Source organism: Cyprinus carpio, chromosome B20, assembly GCF_018340385.1.
Source record: "Cyprinus carpio isolate SPL01 chromosome B20, ASM1834038v1, whole genome shotgun sequence".
Lineage (NCBI taxonomy): Eukaryota > Metazoa > Chordata > Actinopteri > Cypriniformes > Cyprinidae > Cyprinus > Cyprinus carpio.
This window is the reverse complement of record NC_056616.1, coordinates 8,835,764-8,858,345: the sequence shown is the minus strand read 5'-3', so window position 1 is coordinate 8,858,345 and position 22,582 is coordinate 8,835,764. Positions and strand designations below refer to the sequence as shown.

Sequence of the window (22,582 nt, the reverse complement as noted above, 5' to 3'; positions counted from 1 at the left end):
GATGAGAACCAAACACACAAACATTCATAAATTTACACAAGAAAACAAGGGAAGGACATACTGGTGTAACTGGGAAGATTGTTCAAACACATGCTCCACAATCTGTCCGAATGATCCTCAGTTTCCTTCTTCCATTTTAAACAAACACCTTAGAGGCATGCGTGGGAAGAGCCATTATCTATTCAACTTGTGCCATCCTCTCAGGACTGCTGAAAGCATGTGCGTTCAAGCGAGGCCACAGGAAGGAACGGTGGAGTCCCATGCTGCTGGGCTCTAAGCGAAAGCAGTCCTCTCTGTCTCCACATAGACCGCAAGCCTATTCTCCCTGAGTTCAGAGAGATCCCTCTCCCCCGCTTGCTGTCCCCTCCTCCTCCTTCCCTGAAGAATGAGAGATTGGATGGGAGGTGAAATTTAAGAAGGGGTCGAGTTATTCTGTCTCTATTTCAGCACCCGTTACATCAGAGGAGGGGTTAGGCCCTTCCCTCCAAAAAAGAGAAAAGGAAGAGAGAGGAAAAAAAAAAAATCAGGTCCCAATTCCCTCCATCCACCCCTCCCTCCCCCAACCTTCGTGAAAAACTAGAGTTGCTGTCCGAGAGTTCCTCAGTCTCCAGAAAGCAGCTGAAGGCTTCCAGAACCATGCCACTGCCCCAGATCCTGTGAACCTTTGGACAGGAGCTCGCTACTGGGTTGTGCAGGGTCCTGGACACCGATACCACAGGAGCTTTGAGGAGGAGGATAAGGCCTTACAATCCTGGGATACAAGAGATGTATGCAGCTTTAAGGACTTTTAGAGAGCCACTGGGAGAATAAGGAATCACGGAAGGCACCAAGGACTGGTGGACCCCAACTGAAAACAAAGGTCAGAAGACACCTGGGTAAAAGTTTTTCACTCACTTCTTGTGCTTTTTCTCTATTTCACTCTTCATCCATCAATCTGTCAGCAGCTGGAAGTTATCCTTCGTCTTTGTTTGGCACGTCACTACCTGTACGTTCCCTGCTCTGTTTTTGTTTTTCTGAAGAAATTCCTTCAGCTGCTGCCCTGTGAACTCAGCCAGGGTACGGGTGGGCCAAGCGGTCTGGTCAAGGGTCATTCTGAGAGTTTACTTCAGTGTTTCTTCATAATCCAATGCAGGGAAGTAGGACAAACATCAAAGGTAGAGAATTACCCAGAATTGCACCTCTTATTTTGTTTGTTTGCTTTTCACAAAAAGAGGTGGGTGTTTTCTGGTCCACTTTAAGGTCATGCAGAAGGGGGCAAATGCATCTGGATGGGTGTGTTTGTTTGCTTGGTTAAGAGCTGCTCTCTCAGCACGTTCGGAGCCTGATACTCTCAGAGATTTCCACTGTGCTACCTAAAACAGTGTCGGTCACTCTGTGGGTTGTGTCTTGTGGCTTTTTTTGTACTACGAAGGCTGTATTTTGTGGATTCTGTCTTATTTTGAGGACTGTGGTTTGTGGATTCTATTGTAGAATGTTGTAGATGTTTCTTGGTTGCCTGGTGCTCCTTACCGTTTCTCTGGCTGAAGCTCTTGGGAATCTGGTCCACTGAGTGTCTATGTACCATTCTGTAGGGGATAAGGGACTCTATTCATAAAATATTGGTTTTAAAGAAAACTGTTTCCAAGACAGAAGGTCGTTTTACACTAACCACTTCCTCATGTAGAAAGGTCTACGTTCTCAAGTTGTGCACACACACTTCTCTCTGATTTGACAGAAGGCTAATCACAAACCTAGTGTGTGTTGTGGCACCATTACCCATAGTGCCCTGCTACTGTCAGACACACATGAACAGCACCAGTAGATACAAATTGAGCAAAACCAAATGTTGTCAATAAAGCCACAATAAATGTCCACAAAAACAATTAACATTACTGTGTAAGGATGTTCACAAAGGACATGATCTTTACGTGCATCATGGGACAAGAAAAACTGTGAGTGTCCTGTGTGAACACATTATGAATATAACCATCATAGTGAAACGAAACCAAATGGCTGAAATGTGAAAGGTTAGAAAAACGCATGTTTCCTCCGAGAGTCATTAAGCTCACTAAAATCCAATCATAGAAAAAGAAGCTGCTCCTGTACGAATTTCCATGTCATTACTCTTCAGAGAGCATTCCATGCTGAAGTGTTGGCACATGGTTCACCTGTAGCACATGTGAAATGCCTTAAATTTCCAGTATGACTTTTTTGTCTTTCACACTCATTGCATTAATACCTGCCTTTTCCAAAAATTATACTGCGTACAAGGAACATTTAGTACAATTTTAAAAAGACACTGATTTTGGAAAGTGCATGAAATATCTGAACTGAAGATGTGACAGTTGAATGTGATGCCAAGTAAATAAGGGCCTAAGGCTGGCATTGTTTATATTCAACGGTCAGTTCCTGTGGGTACTGGTGATTAATTTCGTCTGCGATGTTCGTGTGTCATGAGCTTCTATAAACGTATCCAGATACATATTTGTGGCTGTTAGATCATTTATTTCAAAAACATCAAATGGAAAATGCAACACATGAATTCTCAAGCATTTTTTCAAATCATTTCTGGCAGCAGAACCTTTGGTAACTGATTCTTGACTGACTAGATTTGCATTTCATGAAGGAAATATTAGTGTGTGCAAACATTCCAGCAATGCCAATTGAAGAATTTCTGAACTTTATTTTCTTTAAAAGTATCCAATAATATACAGCACATCTAAAATGGTCTATAAAACAAGTTTGAATGTCATCTGGGCTAAAGTAACTGCAGAAAATTGAGATTAAGAAAAAGCAGTAAGTGGAATTTCAATACAGCCTTGCACGTAACACAGATAAGAGCCAACATTGCTTCTCTTTCTAAGAGCGCTCTGTTTATCGTCTTCCTTTCAACAAGTTAAAACAGAAAAATACAAGCATTGCTTGTTCTCATCTGTGCCACTAAGGTAATTAGAAACATGTGGAGATTACTTCTGTCCTTTTGCAGATACACACACGTTTTAAGGATTTCAGGCTTCCTTCTTTTTCTGTTCTCTGTTATTTAAACAGCCACAATCATCCCTCTGACAATTTTTCCAAAAATGACATTCTCTTGATATCTAAGCCCAGACTGACCTACAAGTTCATCTGCAAATGCTGCCATCTTATTCACTAAAACAGAGCCTTATAAAAATTCCAAGCTAAATGAGAAAGAGCGATTTAAAGATTTGGGAATAAAATGAATTTGCATTCGCGTTCCCATAAAGCTTTGGAGGAAATAGCACTCATTAATCTGTTCAGCTGCAGTAATTCTCTCTTCAGGCTGGAACAGGTAATGATTTTCTAGCATCTGCCACTGTTTCTTTGGTAATATGTGGGCTTATTTGCACGCACAGATATGCTACAGATTTGCTGGAAGGAAGAGACAAAGAAACAGGGTTGCTGGAAAGTGTGATGGATTGTATGCTTGTTGAAGGTCACAGAGTCTTACTGTTGGTTGCTAGTAATGTTACTTGACTGCTGTGTTCAACTAAGGGTCATCAAAATTAAAAAGCATTCTGATAAAAGTCACGTGGTGCATTCAACATGCAGAATAAAAGGTCAATAAGTATTTTAAAATATAAGATCATCTGACCTTTTAATGATAAGACAAGGGTAGTACAGGATAGTAAAATGTCATGTAGTGTGACTCATAAAAAAAAGATATTTAAAAATTTAGAATTCCTAATATATATCTATAGAGTGGGGAAAATATTTGTTTTATCCCCTGCTAATATTGTAAGTTTGCCCACTTACAAAGAAATGAAGGGTCTGTAATTTTTATGGTAGCTTTATTTTTACGTATATAGCCAGAATATAGAACGAACCAAAAAATCCAGAAAAAAAACACATTATATAAAGATTAGAAATTGATTTGCATGTCAGTGAGTGAAATAAGTATTTGATCCCCAAGCAAAACATGACTTGCGGCCGTTAGCACGTTAACGTTTTCAGCCAAAAACAGGAAACTTTTAATGCGTTTTGCCTGTTCGTTTACACGACAACGGCGTTTTGGTGAGTGAAAATGCATATTTTTGGAAACGGGTTTCAAAGTGCAAGTTTTTGAAAATGCCACCGTTATCTTTTCAGTGTAAAAACTTAATACGGGAATCTTTGAAAATGGTGGCATCATGCACGTGCGTAGTATGTGTTAGGTATGTAGATGTGCAGTATGTGTTGATTTTAAAGGCAAGTGCGAACAAACATACACAACTATGGTGGAGTACATGGTAGTGTTGTTGCTGCTTAAGAGTTTGCTAACGCTTCTTCAGCAAAGTGTGGATTTACTTCACCAATATTACAACCAACAGTGGAGATGCATCATATATAACAGATAATCATCACTTCCCTACAGGTACTGTTTACTAACAAGGTGACAGCGCCAACTACTGGTCTGGCATACATAATACATCATTTTTGGCCATTTTCACAGATATGTGTAAACTAAAACTGTTTTGAAAATGTTGTGTATACGTGAAACGTTTTTGAAAAAATGCACAGGAAAAACTTTCGTTTTTGACTTCATCGTTGTGGTGTAAACGTAGGTTTATTACTTGGTGCAGAAACCCTTGTTGGCAAGCACAGAGGTAAAACGTTTTTTTTTGTAGTTGGTCACCAGGTTTGCACACATCTCAGGAGGGATTTTGGTCCACTCCTGTATACAGATCCTCTCTAAATCCTTACAGGGGTCATATGATGCGATTTCAAATTTTTCCTTTCTCTTTGGAGTGTTACAAGCTCTTGGTGAATAAAGAAGATCTGTGAAGTTGCAAAGACTAAAGTCTCAAATCCAAAGAAATATTCTTTATAAAAGTTGAGACTCGTCCACGCCCCCCTGAAACGGCTCGTTCTAACACGCCCCAAATATCTACGTCAGTATGTGGGAAGATTTGCATAACGCCGCCCAGATGTTCACGCAAAGAAAGAAGGCGTACCTTTTATTCTCGTTGTGGTATTGTTGTTGCTGCTGCCGCTGCCGCCATGTCGTATAGACACTGTGTGTTTCACTGTGAAAGCGAAACTACATTGTTTGGCCTTCCAAAAGAGGACGATATCCGCTTCGTCATGCCTGGAGCTGATCTGTGCTTGTTGCTGAGGAAATACATCAACTTCACACTGTGGATCGCCGAATCGGCTTTCACCATGGACAAAGTGGCGTCCACCCCGGGGTCGTCACATGTTGTTGCTGCAAGACCAAGGTACACTCCTTCGTAGAATCCGCCTGCCACACTGTTCTCAAGCCGCCCGCCTCTGCTCACTCAAAGCCGTGGTGTGAGAAAGCGAAACTACTTTGTTTTTGTCTTACAAAAGAAAACACGACTAGAAATCATGTTTACATCACGTTTATAATGGGTTTTATGTTTTTGTCTCGTTGGCTCTGGCATGACAAGGCTTCACAAAATGTTAAGAGGCATAACATTTCCGTCACACGCTTGAGGCATTCGGCCAATCACAACGCGCTGGATAGCTGGCCAATCACAGCACACCTCGCTTTTCAGAGACATGAGACTTGTGAAAATTGACACGTTTCAGAAGGCGGGGCATAGAGGAGAAACAATAATGTACAGTATGTGAAAAATAATGTGTTTTTTAACCTTAAACCACATAAACACATTTCATTACACCAAATACACAAAATAATGTTCTTTTTAGCAGCATCATATGACCCCTTTAAGGTTTCTTGGCTGTAGTTTGGCAACTCAAAGTTTCAGCTCCCTCCACAGATTTTCTATAGCATTGAGGTTTTGGAGACTGGCTAGGCCACTCCATGACCTTAATGTGCTTTTTCTTGAGCCACACCTTTGTTGCCTTGGTGGTAGATTTCGGGTCATTGTCATGCTGGAAGACCCATCCATGACCCATCTTCAGTGTTCTGGCTGAGGGAAGGAGGTCCTTGTACAAGATTTTACAGTACATGGCTCCGTCCATGTGCCCCTCAATGCGTTGAAGTCATCCTGTACCCTTAGCAGAAAAACAGCCCCAAACCATAATATTTCCACCTCCGTGTTTGACTGTAGGGATGGTGTTTTTGGGATCATAGTCAGCATTTCTCTCCCTCCAAACACGGTGAGTCGAGTTAATGCCAAAGAGCTCAATTTTGGTCTCATCTGACCACAGCATTTCTCTCAAGGCTTCTCTGAACCATTAAAAAAAAAGAAAAAAAAAAAGAAAGTCATGACATTTGCCAAGTATGGTAACCCATACTCAGAATTGGTGCTCTGCATTTAACCCATCCAAGTGCACACACACAGCAGTGAGAAGTGAACACACTGTGAACACACACCCGGAGCAGTGGGCAGCTATATCCAGCACCCGGGGAACAACTGGGGGTTCAGTGCCTTGCTCAAGGGCACTTCAGCCATGGGTATTGAGGGTAGAAGAGAGCGTTGTTCATTCACTCCCCCCACCTACAACTCCTGCCAGCACCAAGACTCGAACCTGCAACCTTCTGGTTACAAGTCCAGTTTTCTAACCATTAGGCCACAGCTGCCCCCTGTGTTCTTAGATGTTCTTTGGCAAACTTTAAATGGGCCTGTACATGTGCCTTCTTAAGCAGGGGGACCTTGCAGGCATTGCAGGATTTCAGTCCATTGCGGCGTAGTGTGTTACCAATGTTTTGCTTGGTGACTGTGGTTCCAACTACCTTAAGATCATTAACCCTCACCTTTCTCATGATCATCCTTACCCCATGAGGAAAGATCTTGCATGGAGCTCCATACCAAGGTCGACTGATGGTTATTTTGTATTTCTTCAATTTCCGAATAATCACACAAACAGTTGTCTCCTTCTCACCAAGCTTCTTGCTGATGGTCTTGTAGCCCATTCCAGCCTTGTGCAGATCTACAATCTTGTCTCTGACATCCTTTGACAGCTCTTTGGTCTTGCCCATGGTGGTGGGAGAGGTGGGAATGAAAGATACAGATTGTGTGGACAGATGTCTAATACACCTAACGAGCTGATATTAGGAGTAACTTCTTAAAGTGGGAGGACTAATCCGTGTTCTACATGGGCACACAACCAATCTTTGGGGGCCAGAATTCTTGCTGGTTGGTAGGGGATCAAATACTTATTTCACTCACTGAAATGCATATAAATTTCTAACCTTTATATAATGGTTTTCTTCTGGATTTTTTGTTTGAATTTTTTTTTCTTTTGGTCTCTATCTGTTAAAATAAATGTCAGACCCTTCATTTCTTTGTAAGTGGGTAAACTTACAAAATCAGCAGGGGATCAAATAAACATTTCCCCGTGCATGGTTTAAGAATTTGTTACTTTACTTTTACTTTTTGCTGGTTATACCACATCAGTCTTCAAAAGACAAATTTTCTTGAAAATGGTATGAACATTTTGAAAGCAAATATGAGTGCATTTGAGAGAAACTTTGACCATGTGTTTTAATCTAAGCTTATTTCATTTTATGTGAATATTCTTATTTGCCACTGACTCATCTCATCTGCTCTCTGATACTTTGTTCCACTGCAAGTCATCTCTGATGCTCATATCATCTTAAATCACCATCCCTCACGGCTGATTTAGCTTTACACAAGCAAACTGGAGAAGAAGTTCTGCTCTGTCTCTCATGACGTGCGTGTTCCCACAGATTTAGCAGGTTTTGAGAGGAATAAAGCTTCTGAGAGGCTTTAAAAAGGGCTTGTGGGATATGATGAGGACCAAGGCCTGAGCCTTCCAAACCACGTTCAGTGAAAAGCTGCATTCTCTAGGACAAAATTGCTTCTTTTTCCTGCTCTCTCTTTTCTTTAGCTATGGGTTCCAAAATCAATTAAAGTTCCCACATGCCCAGATCTCACTTCATAAATTTATTACATCATGCCCTGTTGGTCTCCATTCTGCCAACATTAATTTCTCTGGGATGGATGGATGGTGTTGCAAAACGCAACTTTGGGCATGTTTTCCAATCTCCTATGACCTCTTTTTCCTCCTACCTTGCTCTTATGCTCTTCATCAAATTTTCTAATTCTGTCAGCACTTCCTCCTGATTGAATAAGTATGTCATATGTTGACGATTCCTGGTTTTCTGATCTCAAAATGTTGAGTGACTCTACAAATTAATACCATGCGGAAAACCGGGTCTGTGTGTGACGCATTTCTTGTACAGACTCAAGATAATAGCAGAAAGCTGCTGTTTGTATAGTAATCTTTTTCTCATGTTATTCCAATAGTAGAAATGTCAAGAACAACAGCAGAATGAGAATTCTCTTCAGACTGTTTACTCTCGAAGTGTCTGATTCCAGCTGTTCTGTCGCCACAACCTAACAAATTCATTACGGTCCCTCATTTGTCCATCTGTCACCCTAACTGCTGTTCCCTTCTGCCCATTTCTCATGTTGTTTTCCTCTTTTGTCTGTTTTCTCTCTCATTATGGAATATTTCTGAAGTGTGTCTATGTGTTTACAGCCATCATCTTGGGAAAGTCTGACAGCCAGATGTGGAATCCTATATTAAAATGGGATATACATTCTCTTTCAAGAAAAACAGATAAATTCAATATAACTACCTTTTACCATAGTTTTAGATCAAATGACAGATGTGTTTAAATTTGTGTGTGTAAATGTATGTAGTAAAACTGCAGCAATGGCTGATGAGATGTGCCAGGTAGGATTGGAGTTGTCTGGCTTCTAAGATTAGTTTTTAAGAGTCCTCTTTACAATATCAAACAAATGCTTGGTCAGAGTCAGGGTTTGTTGTGGACCACTATTCTGCCAATGTAACTGTGGCGTTTAAATTAAACATCTTGTTGACTCATGGAGACTCATCTCTTAAAATTTTATGGAGCTAGTTGTTGGGTTGAATAGCTCAGATCTTATTTCTTTCATAGTTCAGTGACTAATCATATAAACTTCAAATTGGCCGTCTTGGATAAACAACCTCATTCATTAGGATGTAAACAGGAAGAAGCATTGGAAAACGATATAGGTAAAATCAGTCACAACATGCTTTATTTAAAAACCCTTTTGTTTGTCTTGGGATTTATTTGCTTTACAAATAAAATAAAAATCTTTATAAGCATTTCTCGCTCTAAGTCTTTCCCTGCTGCCTTGTCAATCCCCAAGGAGAATGCCGTTTTTAGTCGCTTCATATCCTTGTCTAAACTTTCTAGCAATAACCTTTTCTCTCATAAAATTGCCCAAACTGACACTCAGCTTTCTGACTAATAAACTTTGGAAGAAAAATATGGGACTTTATGGTCCCATATCAAAGCTTTCTCAACAAGAGTGCAAACACACTTAACAAAACACCTTATAATACCCGCTGGTTTCTAGTTTAGCGCTTAAACAGCCCTCAACTGCCCAATCAAAGTTTGACATGGAACAGCTGACCAAATCCTTTAAAAAACAAGTTAAATGCTGAAATCAAAGACACTTGGGCATAAATCCCACAAAAACAAGAGCTCGAACCCTTTTACTCACTTCAGAGGAAGTCACAATAATGTCATGCCAGACACCACAGGCTGAAATGAAGAGTTGGGTGCTAAGCGAAGAGAGAGGCAATGAGCTAATGACTTGAGCTCAGATCCAACCCCGGCACAGCCAAGGAAAAACAGCTCCTGGTGGCCCACAAAAGCACGCCACACACAAGCAGGCCAGCCAGAGAGCAGCGTTTGCCATTGTAAAATTATCCACTAAGTAACTTAAATTGACTGACTGGATGATTAGATGAATTGACCAGGAATAGTTTGGCTCTTAAAGAGTCTTTTCATCATCTACATGCATATTCAGAAGGTTCTTATGAAGCCAAAGCCATAAATGCAACAGAACAGATGCTGATGTCAGCATTAGTTCTATGGTGTGTTGTTAAAAAGGCCAGACAAGAAGGGGCCATGCTGGGCTCTTCAGGTCTACATGCTGGAACTACAAATGACACTTAATGTAAAGACATTATGTACATTAGATGAGATAGTGATCACATATAAATTACAAAGATGGAGCAATAAAAAGAGAGTGAAAGAGAATTGGGAAAGCTGGCTTCCAAGACATAAGTATAAACAAAACTCAGTAGCTATCCCTCTCTCTAAGCTGAGCTTCTCAAAAATACTCTTGAGGAATAAAGGATTTTGGCAGCACTCTGTAAAAATATGGAATAAGTGAGACTTTATTACTAAAACAAATGTGTCCAGGCAAATACCCTTCTACTGGGAATTTTCAAGATGGATAGCCGAGAAGACAAAAACAGGACTGAGGATTTCTTTGATCAACTATAAAATGAACCCTGGGACCTTGTTTAACTGAGTTTTGTTTGTTCCGCAGTTTCCATAATGATATTCTATAGGGCTGTTTACACAGTATGTGTTACTGTGGTCTAAAGGCGTTGGAAATGCAATGGAACCAAAGTGAATAGATATACATTACTGGTCAAAAGTGTGTAATTTTTCTTTTCTTTTCTTTTTTTCTCTTCAGGTCTCCTAGGCTGCTTTATTGGGTGAAAAATACAGCAAAAAAATAAATTGTGAAAAATTATTACAATTAGCACCAATTATAATCATGTGACAGTGAAATGCTGAAAACTCAGCTTTGCCATCACTGGAATAATTACATTTTAAAACATTAAAATAGAAAACATTTATTTTAAATTGCAATAATTTTCACAATATTACTGCTTTACTATATTTTTCATCAACTAAATGCAGCCTTGGTGAACATACAAGACTTCTTTTTTGAAAAAAACTTTTGACTGGCAGTGTATTTTTAAAAGTTAAAAATCTTTTTACTTGACACATCATCTTAAACTAGGCACTGATGGTGTGAGATGCTAAAAAAGTTGTAAGACTTGTTGCAGTGTCACAAACATCAATCTAGTACATATTTCTAAAGAATACAACCAGCACAGCTGGATGAAAGAATGTGTTTTGATTTTCCTTTTTAACTGTGTAAAAATGAGCTGACAACTCTGTCTGTTGTGTGAGGTCTTGCGCATGAACAGTTTTTAAGACTGCATGTCAAGTTATAAGTTGTTAAACTTTTAAAGCACATCCCAAGATCTTTCCACTGATAACTTCTGCACCTCACATTTTTAAACAGATGATGTTCATTGAACAGCTTCTTAATTCTGCCTAATGCTAAGGAACCGCTGGGATTTAGCCTTTGACAGCCACCATGACTGATATAGCATAGTCAAACCCAATGAAAACAAGAAAGCGGATTTAATGTTCATGTGATACACTGGCTGGTGACATCATAACAGTGATACTGACTTCATAAAAGCACCCGAGGAACCCAAGGGTATCAGAACAGTCTGGAGGCCATTCTGGAAGCTTTGTGAATTATGGCTACTAACATCACATGAAGAGCCAATTGGCTGGAACAGTAGAGGGTCACAGCTGTCCATACAGCACATCAAAGCTACAGAGGATGATGAAATGGATCACAGGAACAGTGTGTTGATTGTATAGAGTGTGGAGATGTGTGACTCAGATGTGTGGGGGAAGCACAGGGAGCCTCTGGGATCACCATAGAGCAGTGGTGGTACTAGGCCTCAGCCAAATCAAGACTAAAATTGACAAAAGCCACATTTAAAAACTATTTACATTAACCTAAGCTTGCTAAGCTAATTGATTGTCCCAGCTACTGACAACTCCAGTGTGAGTCTAGAGAAAAGTGTGAAACATTGGGTTAATTCTGACAGCTCAGAGGAGAAGCAGACCAATGATACTGGAAATTGTTATAACAGCTGACAAAATGTTAATATTTACATTTATTCTTTTGGCAGACTCTTACTTTATCCAAAGTGATATTCAAATATACACTTTAAAATACACACAGATTGTGTGTTTCCTGGGAATCGAACCCATGACCTTGGCATTGGTAGTGCAGCGCTCAACCAGCTGAGCTACAGGAAGTAAAAACTGTTTTTTTGAACCACAAAATGTTGTTAAAGAAGAGCAGAGTTTGTTTCTCATGAGTTGCGGTATAATAGTTCTCATCTTGTATGTAGCCATGAGCAAACGCATACCTTAGCTGTCTATTACTATTCAATAGTGATGGTGAAAGGTTGAGGGACTATGTAATGGAGACAAACGCAGTCGTCCATTTTATCACTGAAGGGAGGGAGAGAAAAATAACCAAATTAGAAGGTAAGAGTTTTCCTCTCAATCCCTCAGGTTAGCATTCCGAACCACTGCGTCCTAAACCTTTCTGTTTTGGCGTGGACCGACATTCCCACATCTGTTCTGGATATGTTAGCTGCCCATTACTATGCAAAAGCCAAAATATTTTGAATTGTTTTTCCTGTGTGATTGTGAAAAATGACAGGAGGGAATCCAGCTGACTTTCAGCTGAGTTTCTGATGATAGCTAAAGATAATTAGGTTGAGTAAGTCAGGTCCCTGAAAAAGAGAGTGAGAGAAAGTGATGAAAATAGAGGCAGACACAAATGAAGACAAATCAGCATGTTTCTGGACTGCACAAGATCTTCCTTTCCCATGAAGTCAGGTTCAAGGCCAGGTGTCTTGTTTGGCAGACCAGCCAGAAGGACGATTATGTATGTGACCCACTTTCAGCACCATTGCCCAGATTTTCCTTAAAACCTTGTCTTACACTCTTCTCACTTTCTAATCTCTTCACTCCACACAGCTTATTTCTCAAAGTCTGTAGCCTGCAGTGTCAAATTGCTCCACTGTGTATGATTAGTTCAGCCCCGATTAGGCTGTTTGACTGTGGCTTTTTCATTTCACTTTACGCTTTGAGAGAAAGAGTCAGTCGTTTTTGAAACCTACCCCTAAGCATTTCAGGTTAGCTTTAGATTACCAACTACATCCGGTATTGTGGAGGACAGCCAAATATAAACTCCATTTCAAATGTTGTACTTATGGTTCATAGTAACACTGTTTATTTCAACTCTCTACCAAATTAAAATGTCAGCAACACATTCTTATAGAGGCAATATGATGCGGAGTGACAGTTTCACCTTTGTTATACACTATATAGTGTAAGTAGAACTGCACTGGATCTGCAGACACACCTTTGGTCTCGCAGCACAGATGGCAGAATTGCTGACTGAAAAATGTGTCTGTATAAACAGGGAGGGGGACCTTAGAGAGCACGTCTGGGTATTGATGAAAAGCAGAGCTCAGCATGGATGGAAAGGTGATACTGGGATTACAGGAGCCTAATGCAGCTCACAGAGAGTGCTTCTAGGCCAAATACTGAAGACATGCTGGGGTACTCAAGAGTGGGAGATTGTTAAATATGGAACCCTGTAGAGTGGGTTACACAGCAGGATGTTAGAGCACCTAGGAATTTGATCCCATGAACCCTGGAGAGGTGGTGAAGGGGGTAGTTAGTTACAGGAGGTACAAGGGTGGGAGAATGGTTATAGCCCATGCTAAAGATGGTTTGGTCTATAAAATGCCATGGTGATGACATCACAGGAGTGATTAACTGTTAGCAGAGGATGTGAACCATCTGGATATGGGCATGTGTTAGTGGATGATGTGAAGCATCCAATGTGTGTTTGATTTAAGTGTCTGAGATGAGACTGAATAGCACAGCAGGGTGTCTGTGAGAACTGCAAGGGTAAAGGTTGTACACCATGTTGAACTGCTAATACTTTATGGCAGAATTCCATTAAAACACTGAAGGAAACAAGACACTATGCTGGTCTTGTCTGGCCCAGTGACAGCCCTTGTGGTCATCCACTTTGCCACTTGAGCTGCTGGGTAAATGTCTTCTGTGGAATCCCATTCTTTTTCCTTCTTTCACTATTTCTCAGTTCTCATTTGTAGTTGTCAACAATGTGGATTCTTTGTCACATCTCCTTTGGCTTAGTAAACAGGAAATACTTGAGGTTAATTCATTCCGTGGCTCTTTTTGACGTCTAAATGGCCCTTCTGAGGCAAAGTTTAAAGTCATTAAATGACCTACAAAGTGGTGTCTACAAAGGTAAAACTAAACGTTGCTTGCATAAGACAAATATAATGAAGATTTTAAAGGTACACTGATGATGTACATGACTGCTAATTGATAGCTGTTTTTCTTTCTCATTATAGGTGAAGCATTGGATTTACCAGTCTGTGGAGGTGGAGAAAGAGAAGGGTAAACAGAAGAAAGAAACTAACAAAAATTAAGTGAGGTGAGAACAGAAGCAACCATGAGAGACATAACATGGTGCATGGGCATCATGCTCTGCCTCTCCATCTGCTTGTTTGGCAAGAGCCACTCAGGAAATGCAATCATGCAATCTCGACAACGGCGAGCACCTGCCGATGACTCAAAGAAGTGCTCTTACACTTTCCTGATGCCCCAGCAGAGGATCACAGGTCCAATCTGTGCCTCTGCCACCGGGCCCGAGCCAGACAAAGACCGGGTGACACGTATGGATATTGCTGATGTCCGGGAGGTCCTTTCCAAACAGCGGCGGGAGATCGAGATGCTGCAACTAGTGGCGGATGTGGACGGGAACTTGGTAAATGAGATGAAGCTTCTGCGCAAAGAGTCTCGTAACATGAATTCCCGAGTGACACAGCTCTACATGCAGTTGCTTCACGAAATTATCCGCAAGAGGGACAACTCCCTGGAACTGGCACAACTGGAAAACCGTGTACTGAACGTCACCTCGGAGATGCTCCGACTGGCCTCCCGTTACAAAGAGCTGGAGCTACGTTTCGCAGGTCTTGCTGCCACAGTTAACAACCAATCTGTGCTCATTGCCGCCCTGGAGGATCGTTGTCTTCGTGGATATGGGCGTCAAGATTTGCCTGCAGTTCCACCGCTGGTGCAGGTGGTGCCAGAGAGCATTCCAGCAAACAACAATCGCTTCACCAATGAGATTCAGAGAGACCACAACAACAGAGCCTTTCCTAGAGGATCACGAATGGATGCCCCAACACCCGACCCACTGGGAATCCCACCACCCCCTCAGGGCACCCTTACCTCAGATGGTAAGTGACCAGGGACAAGGGAGTGAATGAGTTGTAGAAGAACTTGTCAAGTGTAGGTTTGTGTGTAGATTTTCACAATCTTTCACAGAAATTCCACATGAACAGAAATGACATGTTTTGACACTGACAGCTTCTATGGAGTAACAGTCTTAGGGGAGTTACAATGCCAGGCTTTCAGGGGAGATGTGGTATCTCTCTATGTTACCATGCAACACAAAATGTAGTAGTAACAACCCAGCAGTTACTGTACATGCTCCAATATGTGTAGGAAAGTAACTTTTGTGGTGGGCGCAAATTTGATGGATCATGTCTTGTTCAGATCCCACTTCCCATTCACTTAGTCCAAATCTTGGTGGCATAATGCCTCAGATTGTTAAACAGCAGTCTTTTGTGGGGACAGTATCACTGTGGGCTCTGCAAAAGTTTCCATCAATGATGTACAGCGGCTGCAAAGGAGGTACTTCTGAAAACTAAAATAACAAATGGAACACTGTACATCTGCAATGACACTGAAGGTGTTGCATTTCCCCTGGTGGCACTACACGTATTCTGTAAAAGTGGCACTGAGCCCTTATCCTTCTAAAGCATGAACACACAGCCGAGAACAGACTGCACAGTGTTGTAATGCCAAAAGTTACTGAGACAAATCTCAGAATCCTCCATTCCGCTCCTGCAGAATCCTCTCTGGCAGCCCATGAAAACAAAATATGAGCTCATGGATTCCTGAGTGCACACGTGAAAACATGCACCCACACAATCCTCCTGGAAAAATCTGAAGTAGATTAAAGAGGGTCAGAGAAGAGTGAAGTGGATGAACTGTTAGACTAAGCTTAAACTGGGGTTATGTATGCCTTCTCCATTAATGCATCAAAATGTATCTGCCTAGTAAGTAGTGATGTTACACATAAAAACAAGAATTTGCAACAAAATCTACAAGATACCCTCTTCAAGCACTTAACCAGGAAAAACATTTTCCTCCTCTCACACACATGCAGGATATGAAGCTGCCTCTGCCAAGAAATTTAAACTTTAAAAGCAAGCATTTGTTATGACAGACAATGAAATCATTAGACATAAGACAGACAATGAGACAAATTCAGTGTCTGTATTCAGGTCCACATTCATGCAGTCACTTTCAAGAACAAATCTCTGCAAGACAGGTTTTACAGGCATGTAACTGTCAGTAAAAGGCAATACCATAAAACACAACTTTACTGCACACACACTAGACTACATATGAAATACAGAAGGGGAATGATGCGTGTGTGTATTGGAAATGAAATGTGTGAGTCTATTACTTAAAAGAAAGTAATACATTTTGCAATTTGAGGGAGAGTTGAACCATGCTTATTATGTGTAAAGTTACAAAGGCCCAAGCACAGCAGTCCTGTTCCAAAACTTAGTGAGCTACCTGGCTTTATACAGCCTACAAAGGGAGCTACATTCTAAGGTCACAGAACCTCATAAATGACTGATGTGAAATGCTTTTTAAAACTCTCATAACTAATTTCCACTGGCATTAGAATGTTTCTAAGCTAATGACTCTCAGCTCACTTGGTTTTGGGAATAGTTAATGTCTTGAGAGGAAAAAAGAAATTACTCTAACTCCATGAACACAATGAGAAAATTATTTTCCAATTTTGACTTTGTCAGGAGAAGCACTTGCACTTTGTAAGACCCAACACCTGGCAGGCCAAATAATGGACATGTGTGAGTGTGAGATGGTGGTTTTGGACTACAGCCTTTAGTGATAAAGCCTTGAGAAGGTGTATAAATATCACAACCACCCACCTCTCCAAACACGACCTCCATTGGTAGCTTTCTCCAATTCCATTTCTCTCTCACATACCCACACATCATAATAAACAATCTCCACTGCTTATCAAGCAGATCTTCAGTCTCAACCCAAGACTTAAACAATGATAAAATCTCGAAGTTCCTGAAGCAAATAGCTCCAGAGTCCAGCCTCTCATGCGGCCAAGGCAATTCAATAGGGTCCGATTCTCTTGCGACTCACCGCTAATGACAGCTCAGTGTAGACCACTTCGCCCAGAACATGGAGAATTACAACCGCAGCTGACCAAAGCAAAACACTCTTATAACCTCTGGGGTTGTACAGTACTACTTTTTTTTCTTTTTCTCGGTCAATGAAGATGTATTATTACTGAAAAAACAGAAGCTGCTCAGAGAGTAGTCTTGGATGACTCTAAGATGCAGTTCTGTTTGAGGGTCCTCCTGGACAAAAGCAGAGAAAACGCCCACTCTGCCGATGTCTGTCGTTCTAAACCACCCGGCACAATGCCTGTCTGTATGAGCTGAATGGCTATCATTCATGCACAGGCGGTCAGGGCCACACTGGGACCTGGCTGGTTAATGCAGCTGTTTCAGCACAGCTAGAGCTACTGAAGAACTTCCTCTCAACAAAGGAAAACTCCTCTTATACAACACACCAACCATACCGCCCAAAAGGGCCTTTGACAGAAGGGAATCTCTCTTTCTCTTTCTTACTCTCTACATATCTGGCTCACCCCTATATGACTGATAATGATTTTAGCTTAAGCTCAAAGTAAAGAGGAAAAAGAAAAATGAACGGAAAATAACCAAAGGAAGAGGGAGTCGCACAAGGCCTGAGCTGGTGTCTGGGCATGGTAACTTCATCAGGACAGACCTGGGTATTAATCTTTCAGCCAAATCTGGAGTGCTGGGATATCTTGTACTCTGGGCAGAAGACCCTGTGTGGAGAGCTTTCAGTTAAGACAATAGTGTGTCTCTATGGTCAGGAAAATTCTCTAAACTGATCCAAAACCTCTATATTATGTGTTATAAAAAAAAAAAAACTGCTGGTTCGACACAATGAAACCAGGTAGGCCTGTTCCAAAAAGAGTGTTAACTATAATGGCACCTACAGTGACACAACAACAGATGATAATGGTTATGTTATAATGAGCTTTTCATTGTTTTCATTGTTCAATGGCTATCTCTGTTTATATCGTCATCAGCTGGAAAAACTTCTGAAAGTCCAATGTTATTGTTCCTCTGTTACATTATCATTATAGCTGTAGTGTGGACTTATTCTCATAGAACTAAATGATTATTAAAACATTTTAATTATAGTTATCATACTTTGTATGAACAGGCCTTTAATCTTGTTATTATTATTGACGAAAAATGCAGTTTTTTTTTGTTATTGCCGATAACAAAAATGAGAAAAATACTGTAGACGACAATATGACAGAAAGGCAAATATATTAAAATACAAGCATTTTTGAAGAAAAATCTAAAAAGAACAATAGTTTCAAATATTCCAATTGACCCGCTTGAGCTGCACAAGTTTAATCAGATATACAGTAAACACAACTCGTATCTGCACAAAATTACGCAAATGTACAAGATAACCTGAAGTTATTTATGTGCTAGCCACATTGTAAATGCAAACTGTCATTGTCAATGTCACTGCATTGGTTCAGATATGAAATACTGGAATGAACCCCAGTTTTCTCTTCTCCCTGTCTTCCTCAGGCCCATTCAGAGACTGTTTCCAGGTGCGGCAGGCGGGACACAGCACCAGTGGGATGTATCTGTTGAAGACAGAGGGCAGTGATAGACTGATTCAGGCCTGGTGCGAACATAAATTAGACAACGGAGGCTGGACCGTTTTTCAGCGAAGGAAAGATGGCTCTGTCAACTTCTTCAGGAACTGGGAGAACTATAAGGTAAAGGCCCACAACACACTGACCAGAGTATGCTGCAGACTAAAGGACATGGAAAACTATGACAATCAATTAGAAGTGAAGTCCTTTCTTTCCTGACTGTTTATCCAAATTTAGTACAGTAAGAGTAGACTTCTGATAAGAAACAGGGAGACAGCCACAATGTCTGCATTTATATAACTGCCCAACATCCTTGTCGTGTGAGCGTGTAAGTGAATTAGTAAGATAGATGGAATGTGTGATGAGATTCCCAATAAGGCCCATCAGTGATTTACTGTAGGTCAGTGGTTCTCAAGACTTGTCATGTCAAGTAACCAAAGTAACATGGAAGTAGTTAATGGTTAATTTGATTTTAGTCAGAGGTTTGAAAATACTGGTGCATGGCAACTACTGTATTTCATTACTAGATAATACAAAGATATGCTTAAAAAAAAAAATCTAAGCTATGAATTTCACAACACGTTTTCTGAACAGAAAAAGACATTTCACCTTTAGTCCGGGAAACCAAACTGTGATGTATAGGAGGCTTGTAGAAACAAAGCACATAATTCAATCCTTTTCCAAGAGCAATGGACCCAAAATGACCATTTTCCCCCTGTACACTGCTGAAATCAGTGGAAAAATCCAGTTATGCCTTTATAAAGTAGCTCTCATGTTCCCTGCAAAGTCCGTCCTGGGAGTGTGACTTCACCGATTTATTCAAAGTTAAGTGTATTCACTTGCCAGATGAGTGAATTGTAACTCCAGAGTTGAAGGCCTACTACAGAAATATACCTCAAATCCTGCTCACTGACACAAATGAAATGAAAACAACTAGAATAACTGCACACAGTCAGGGAAATGCACATAAATCCTCTAAACACGCTCAAGAGATGAACTATTTCCATTGGAGAAAAGATCAAACTTCTCTGTCACATACTCTGTCTCTATTATTGTTTCTCTCGTTCCCTCCCTCCTCCTCCCACACAGAAAGGCTTTGGGAACATAGATGGAGAGCACTGGCTGGGCTTGGAGAACATCTATAATCTAGCCAAGCAGGGGGACTACAAATTGCTGGTGGAGCTGGAGGACTGGGTTGGAAAGAAAGTGTATGCAGAGTACAGCAGCTTCCATCTGGAGTCTGAGAGTGAGGCCTTCAGGCTGAGACTGGGCACCTATCAGGGCAATGCTGGAGACTCCCTCACAAGCCACAATGGAAAACCCTTCACAACGCTTGACCGGGATAAAGACGCCTTTACAGGTTAGATGCTAACAGCCAGTTAAAATAGGACAATTGCTGAAGAAAATGGCAAACTGTCCATAGCTATAAGGGTTGGGTAGAATTCAGAATGTAAGAATTGCTTGGTTCAGATCTGTTCCAACAAGATCGAAAGCTTCTAAAGTGTTCTATCATTCCAACTCATTGCATTCTCTTGTCCTTCTCCTTCTATGCCAGGCAACTGCGCTCATTTCCACAAAGGAGGCTGGTGGTACAACGCGTGTGGTCAAACGAATCTGAACGGCGTGTGGTACTCCGGCGGTGTGTATCGCAGCAAGTTCCAGGATGGGATCTTCTGGGCGGAGTATGGAGGCGGGTTCTACTCGCTCAAATCAGTCCGTATGATGATCCGGCCAATAGACTGAGGTTCACCTCAGGACCTCACCCGCTTACCAAACCCGATTGAATCTAAATTGCTTGAATGTACTCATAAATTCACTTCAGCACTTATTTATAATCACACATTCATGTTTATGAGGACTGACATGTATAACACAGTATAGTCGTCATTGGTACAGCACCGATAAAAATCCTGAAAAGGAGGAGTGGAAGGATATGCGTTTCTCCAGACTTGTACACAAATGTCCTTTGGTCCAACCAAATGCAGAGAAGACGACCTAGTAAGAACTAGAAGTTGGACCACAACACGGTCAACTTCAGCATCTCCTGCTCTTCTCCAACTCATTTTTCCTCACTGCTGTCCATTCCTTCAGACTCTTCCTCACTGCCTGGGGACTGATGCCATCAAATCCTCAATCACTGGTTTTTAGTCAAAGATCTTCGCAACTAACCAGATTTTGGCCTCTGGCTTTGGAGGTGTGTCTTTAACAATAAGGACTGGCACTGGGCTGAACTGTTCGCCAGGCCCCATCTGCATTCAGGTGTAATGTTGGTCTGTAAATATACTTTATGTTTTATATTTGTTCATTTTTGTAAGAGTTAATTTAAGGACTCACCTCCGATCCGCAGTAATCATTTGTTATTTATATATCAGTGATCTGTATTTATGACAGTTATAATCCTCCAATCATCTATTATGATGTACCATTGTGCTTTTGACAAACGTTTGTATACTTTTACCAACAGAGAGAGAACATTACATTTGACTCCAGGGTTGTAATAACCATGGGTACTGAAAGGGACATGTCCCCCAACATCTATCTTAGAGGTCAATAAGTATGCATTTTTCATAACTAAATCTTAAATTCAGTGTTATTTTTTTATAATATGACATTTTCAATTGAAACAAGATATTCAGAAAAAAATGCAGGGGTGAACTAGATTTCATTTACTGGGAGCTGAGTGGATGTTAAATATCATAATAGAGCCAAACCAAATGCTAATTTGTTAAAATGGTTGTTAAGATTATTGAATACCCTGTGCAGCCTAAATGATGTCAGAGATATAGCTGTTTCAGAGCAAAATAAGCAAATCATTACATTTTAAATTAAAGATTCAGAATTTAGAAATTGTCTAAATGAATGAATGAATTTGAATGTGAAGTTAATTGGTTGTACCAAACAGAAAGCGAACTGGAATTAAAGTGGATTTTTTTTTATTATTATTAATTAATTAGAAATAAGTATAAATATTGGTCTGTAAGGCCTATAAATACCAGAGAAGGCCAATATACTTTTCTTTTTTTTTTTTTTAATAACTTTTAGAATTTTTTTTTTCTTTTGAATAATTATGAAAATAAAAGGGGTCAGTTTTGATTTTTCTTGTGGTCATTCGATCTTCAATATTTGATTAAACCATTGGTCACAAACACATGGAAAACCAGAAACAAACAAACAAAAAAAACTTTGAACTGTTGAGTTTATGCTAGACTTCCCTCATAAACATAGGCATATACAGACACAAACACACTCTTCTCTGTAGTCTCTGATGGACTACGAACTAGGATTTTGTGTAAATGATCTCTGAATTCACTCTTAACACTGCTCCAACACTGAAATAAAACAGCGTCCAAAAGTCTGAGTGAAACTTTTTTGCACAGTATATATGAAGTCACAGCTGGTTTTTCAATTACACAACTGATTTTTCTGCAATATGAGCAGGAGTATGTGTGTGAGTGAGTGTTTGAGACCGAAAGAAACAGAGATTTCATGTCAAAAGTATGCAGACATGTGAAAATGGGAGGACTGCAGCACATAGAGACAATGAAAAACACATTTCTGCCGTCCAGTCACGAATGGAGGCGAGAAAGACCGAGACGAGAGAAAAAGAGAAAGAGAGGGATCCAGAGGGAGGGAGAGAGAGATGGAGACAAAAGAGCAAGACATTCCTTCCATATAAAGTGCTTAGGTTACAGCTCCACAAAAGTGTATTTCATAAAAGTTATGCCTCCCTGTTCCCGGCTTCCCCAGCGGGACTATCTTTCAAAACATCCTCGATCACTCACAGCCAAGCATCTAATTCTTTCGGGAGAACACGGACACATGCGCTCATAGAGGAAAGAAAGACACAGGCAGATGAAGTTCTGTGCACGGCTTGTGCTATAACATGTTCTTCTAAAGAGCTTCCGTCTGTTTCCCAGCATTCATCTCCCCATGGGACACAGATCACAGGCTTTACACTTTCACGCACGTGGCACATCAGAGTAAATACTCAAACTTAGACAACAAGTGCAGTCACAATCCGGCCATAAAGTTGTTTTTTGTCTCGTAAAAGCTTTTGTTGGATAGCGACCGATGAGCGCTAAAATCATCAGCTGTGAAAGTGG

At 40.6% G+C, this 22,582-nt stretch overlaps 2 protein-coding genes across 5 annotated transcripts in view; one reads left to right on the top strand and one right to left on the bottom strand.

The window, feature by feature from the left end:
• Nucleotides 1-22,582, bottom strand: part of LOC109071888 (ras-specific guanine nucleotide-releasing factor RalGPS2-like) — a 120,076-nt gene that overhangs the window by 24,094 nt on the left and 73,400 nt on the right. The gene's annotated exons all lie outside the window — the stretch shown is intronic.
• Nucleotides 584-21,843, top strand: LOC109071905 (angiopoietin-related protein 1-like). Of its 2 annotated transcripts, none has more exons than XM_042746349.1 (5): nt 584-875; nt 13,999-14,889; nt 18,409-18,602; nt 19,569-19,839; nt 20,035-21,843. In XM_042746349.1, exons 2-5 carry the CDS (start codon nt 14,100-14,102, stop codon nt 20,220-20,222), a joined length of 1,443 nt encoding a protein of 480 aa, XP_042602283.1. In that variant the 5' UTR covers nt 584-875; nt 13,999-14,099; the 3' UTR covers nt 20,223-21,843. The 2 variants fall into 2 exon arrangements, with proteins under 2 accessions (XP_042602283.1, XP_042602282.1); XM_042746348.1 differs by having other exon boundaries at nt 585-859.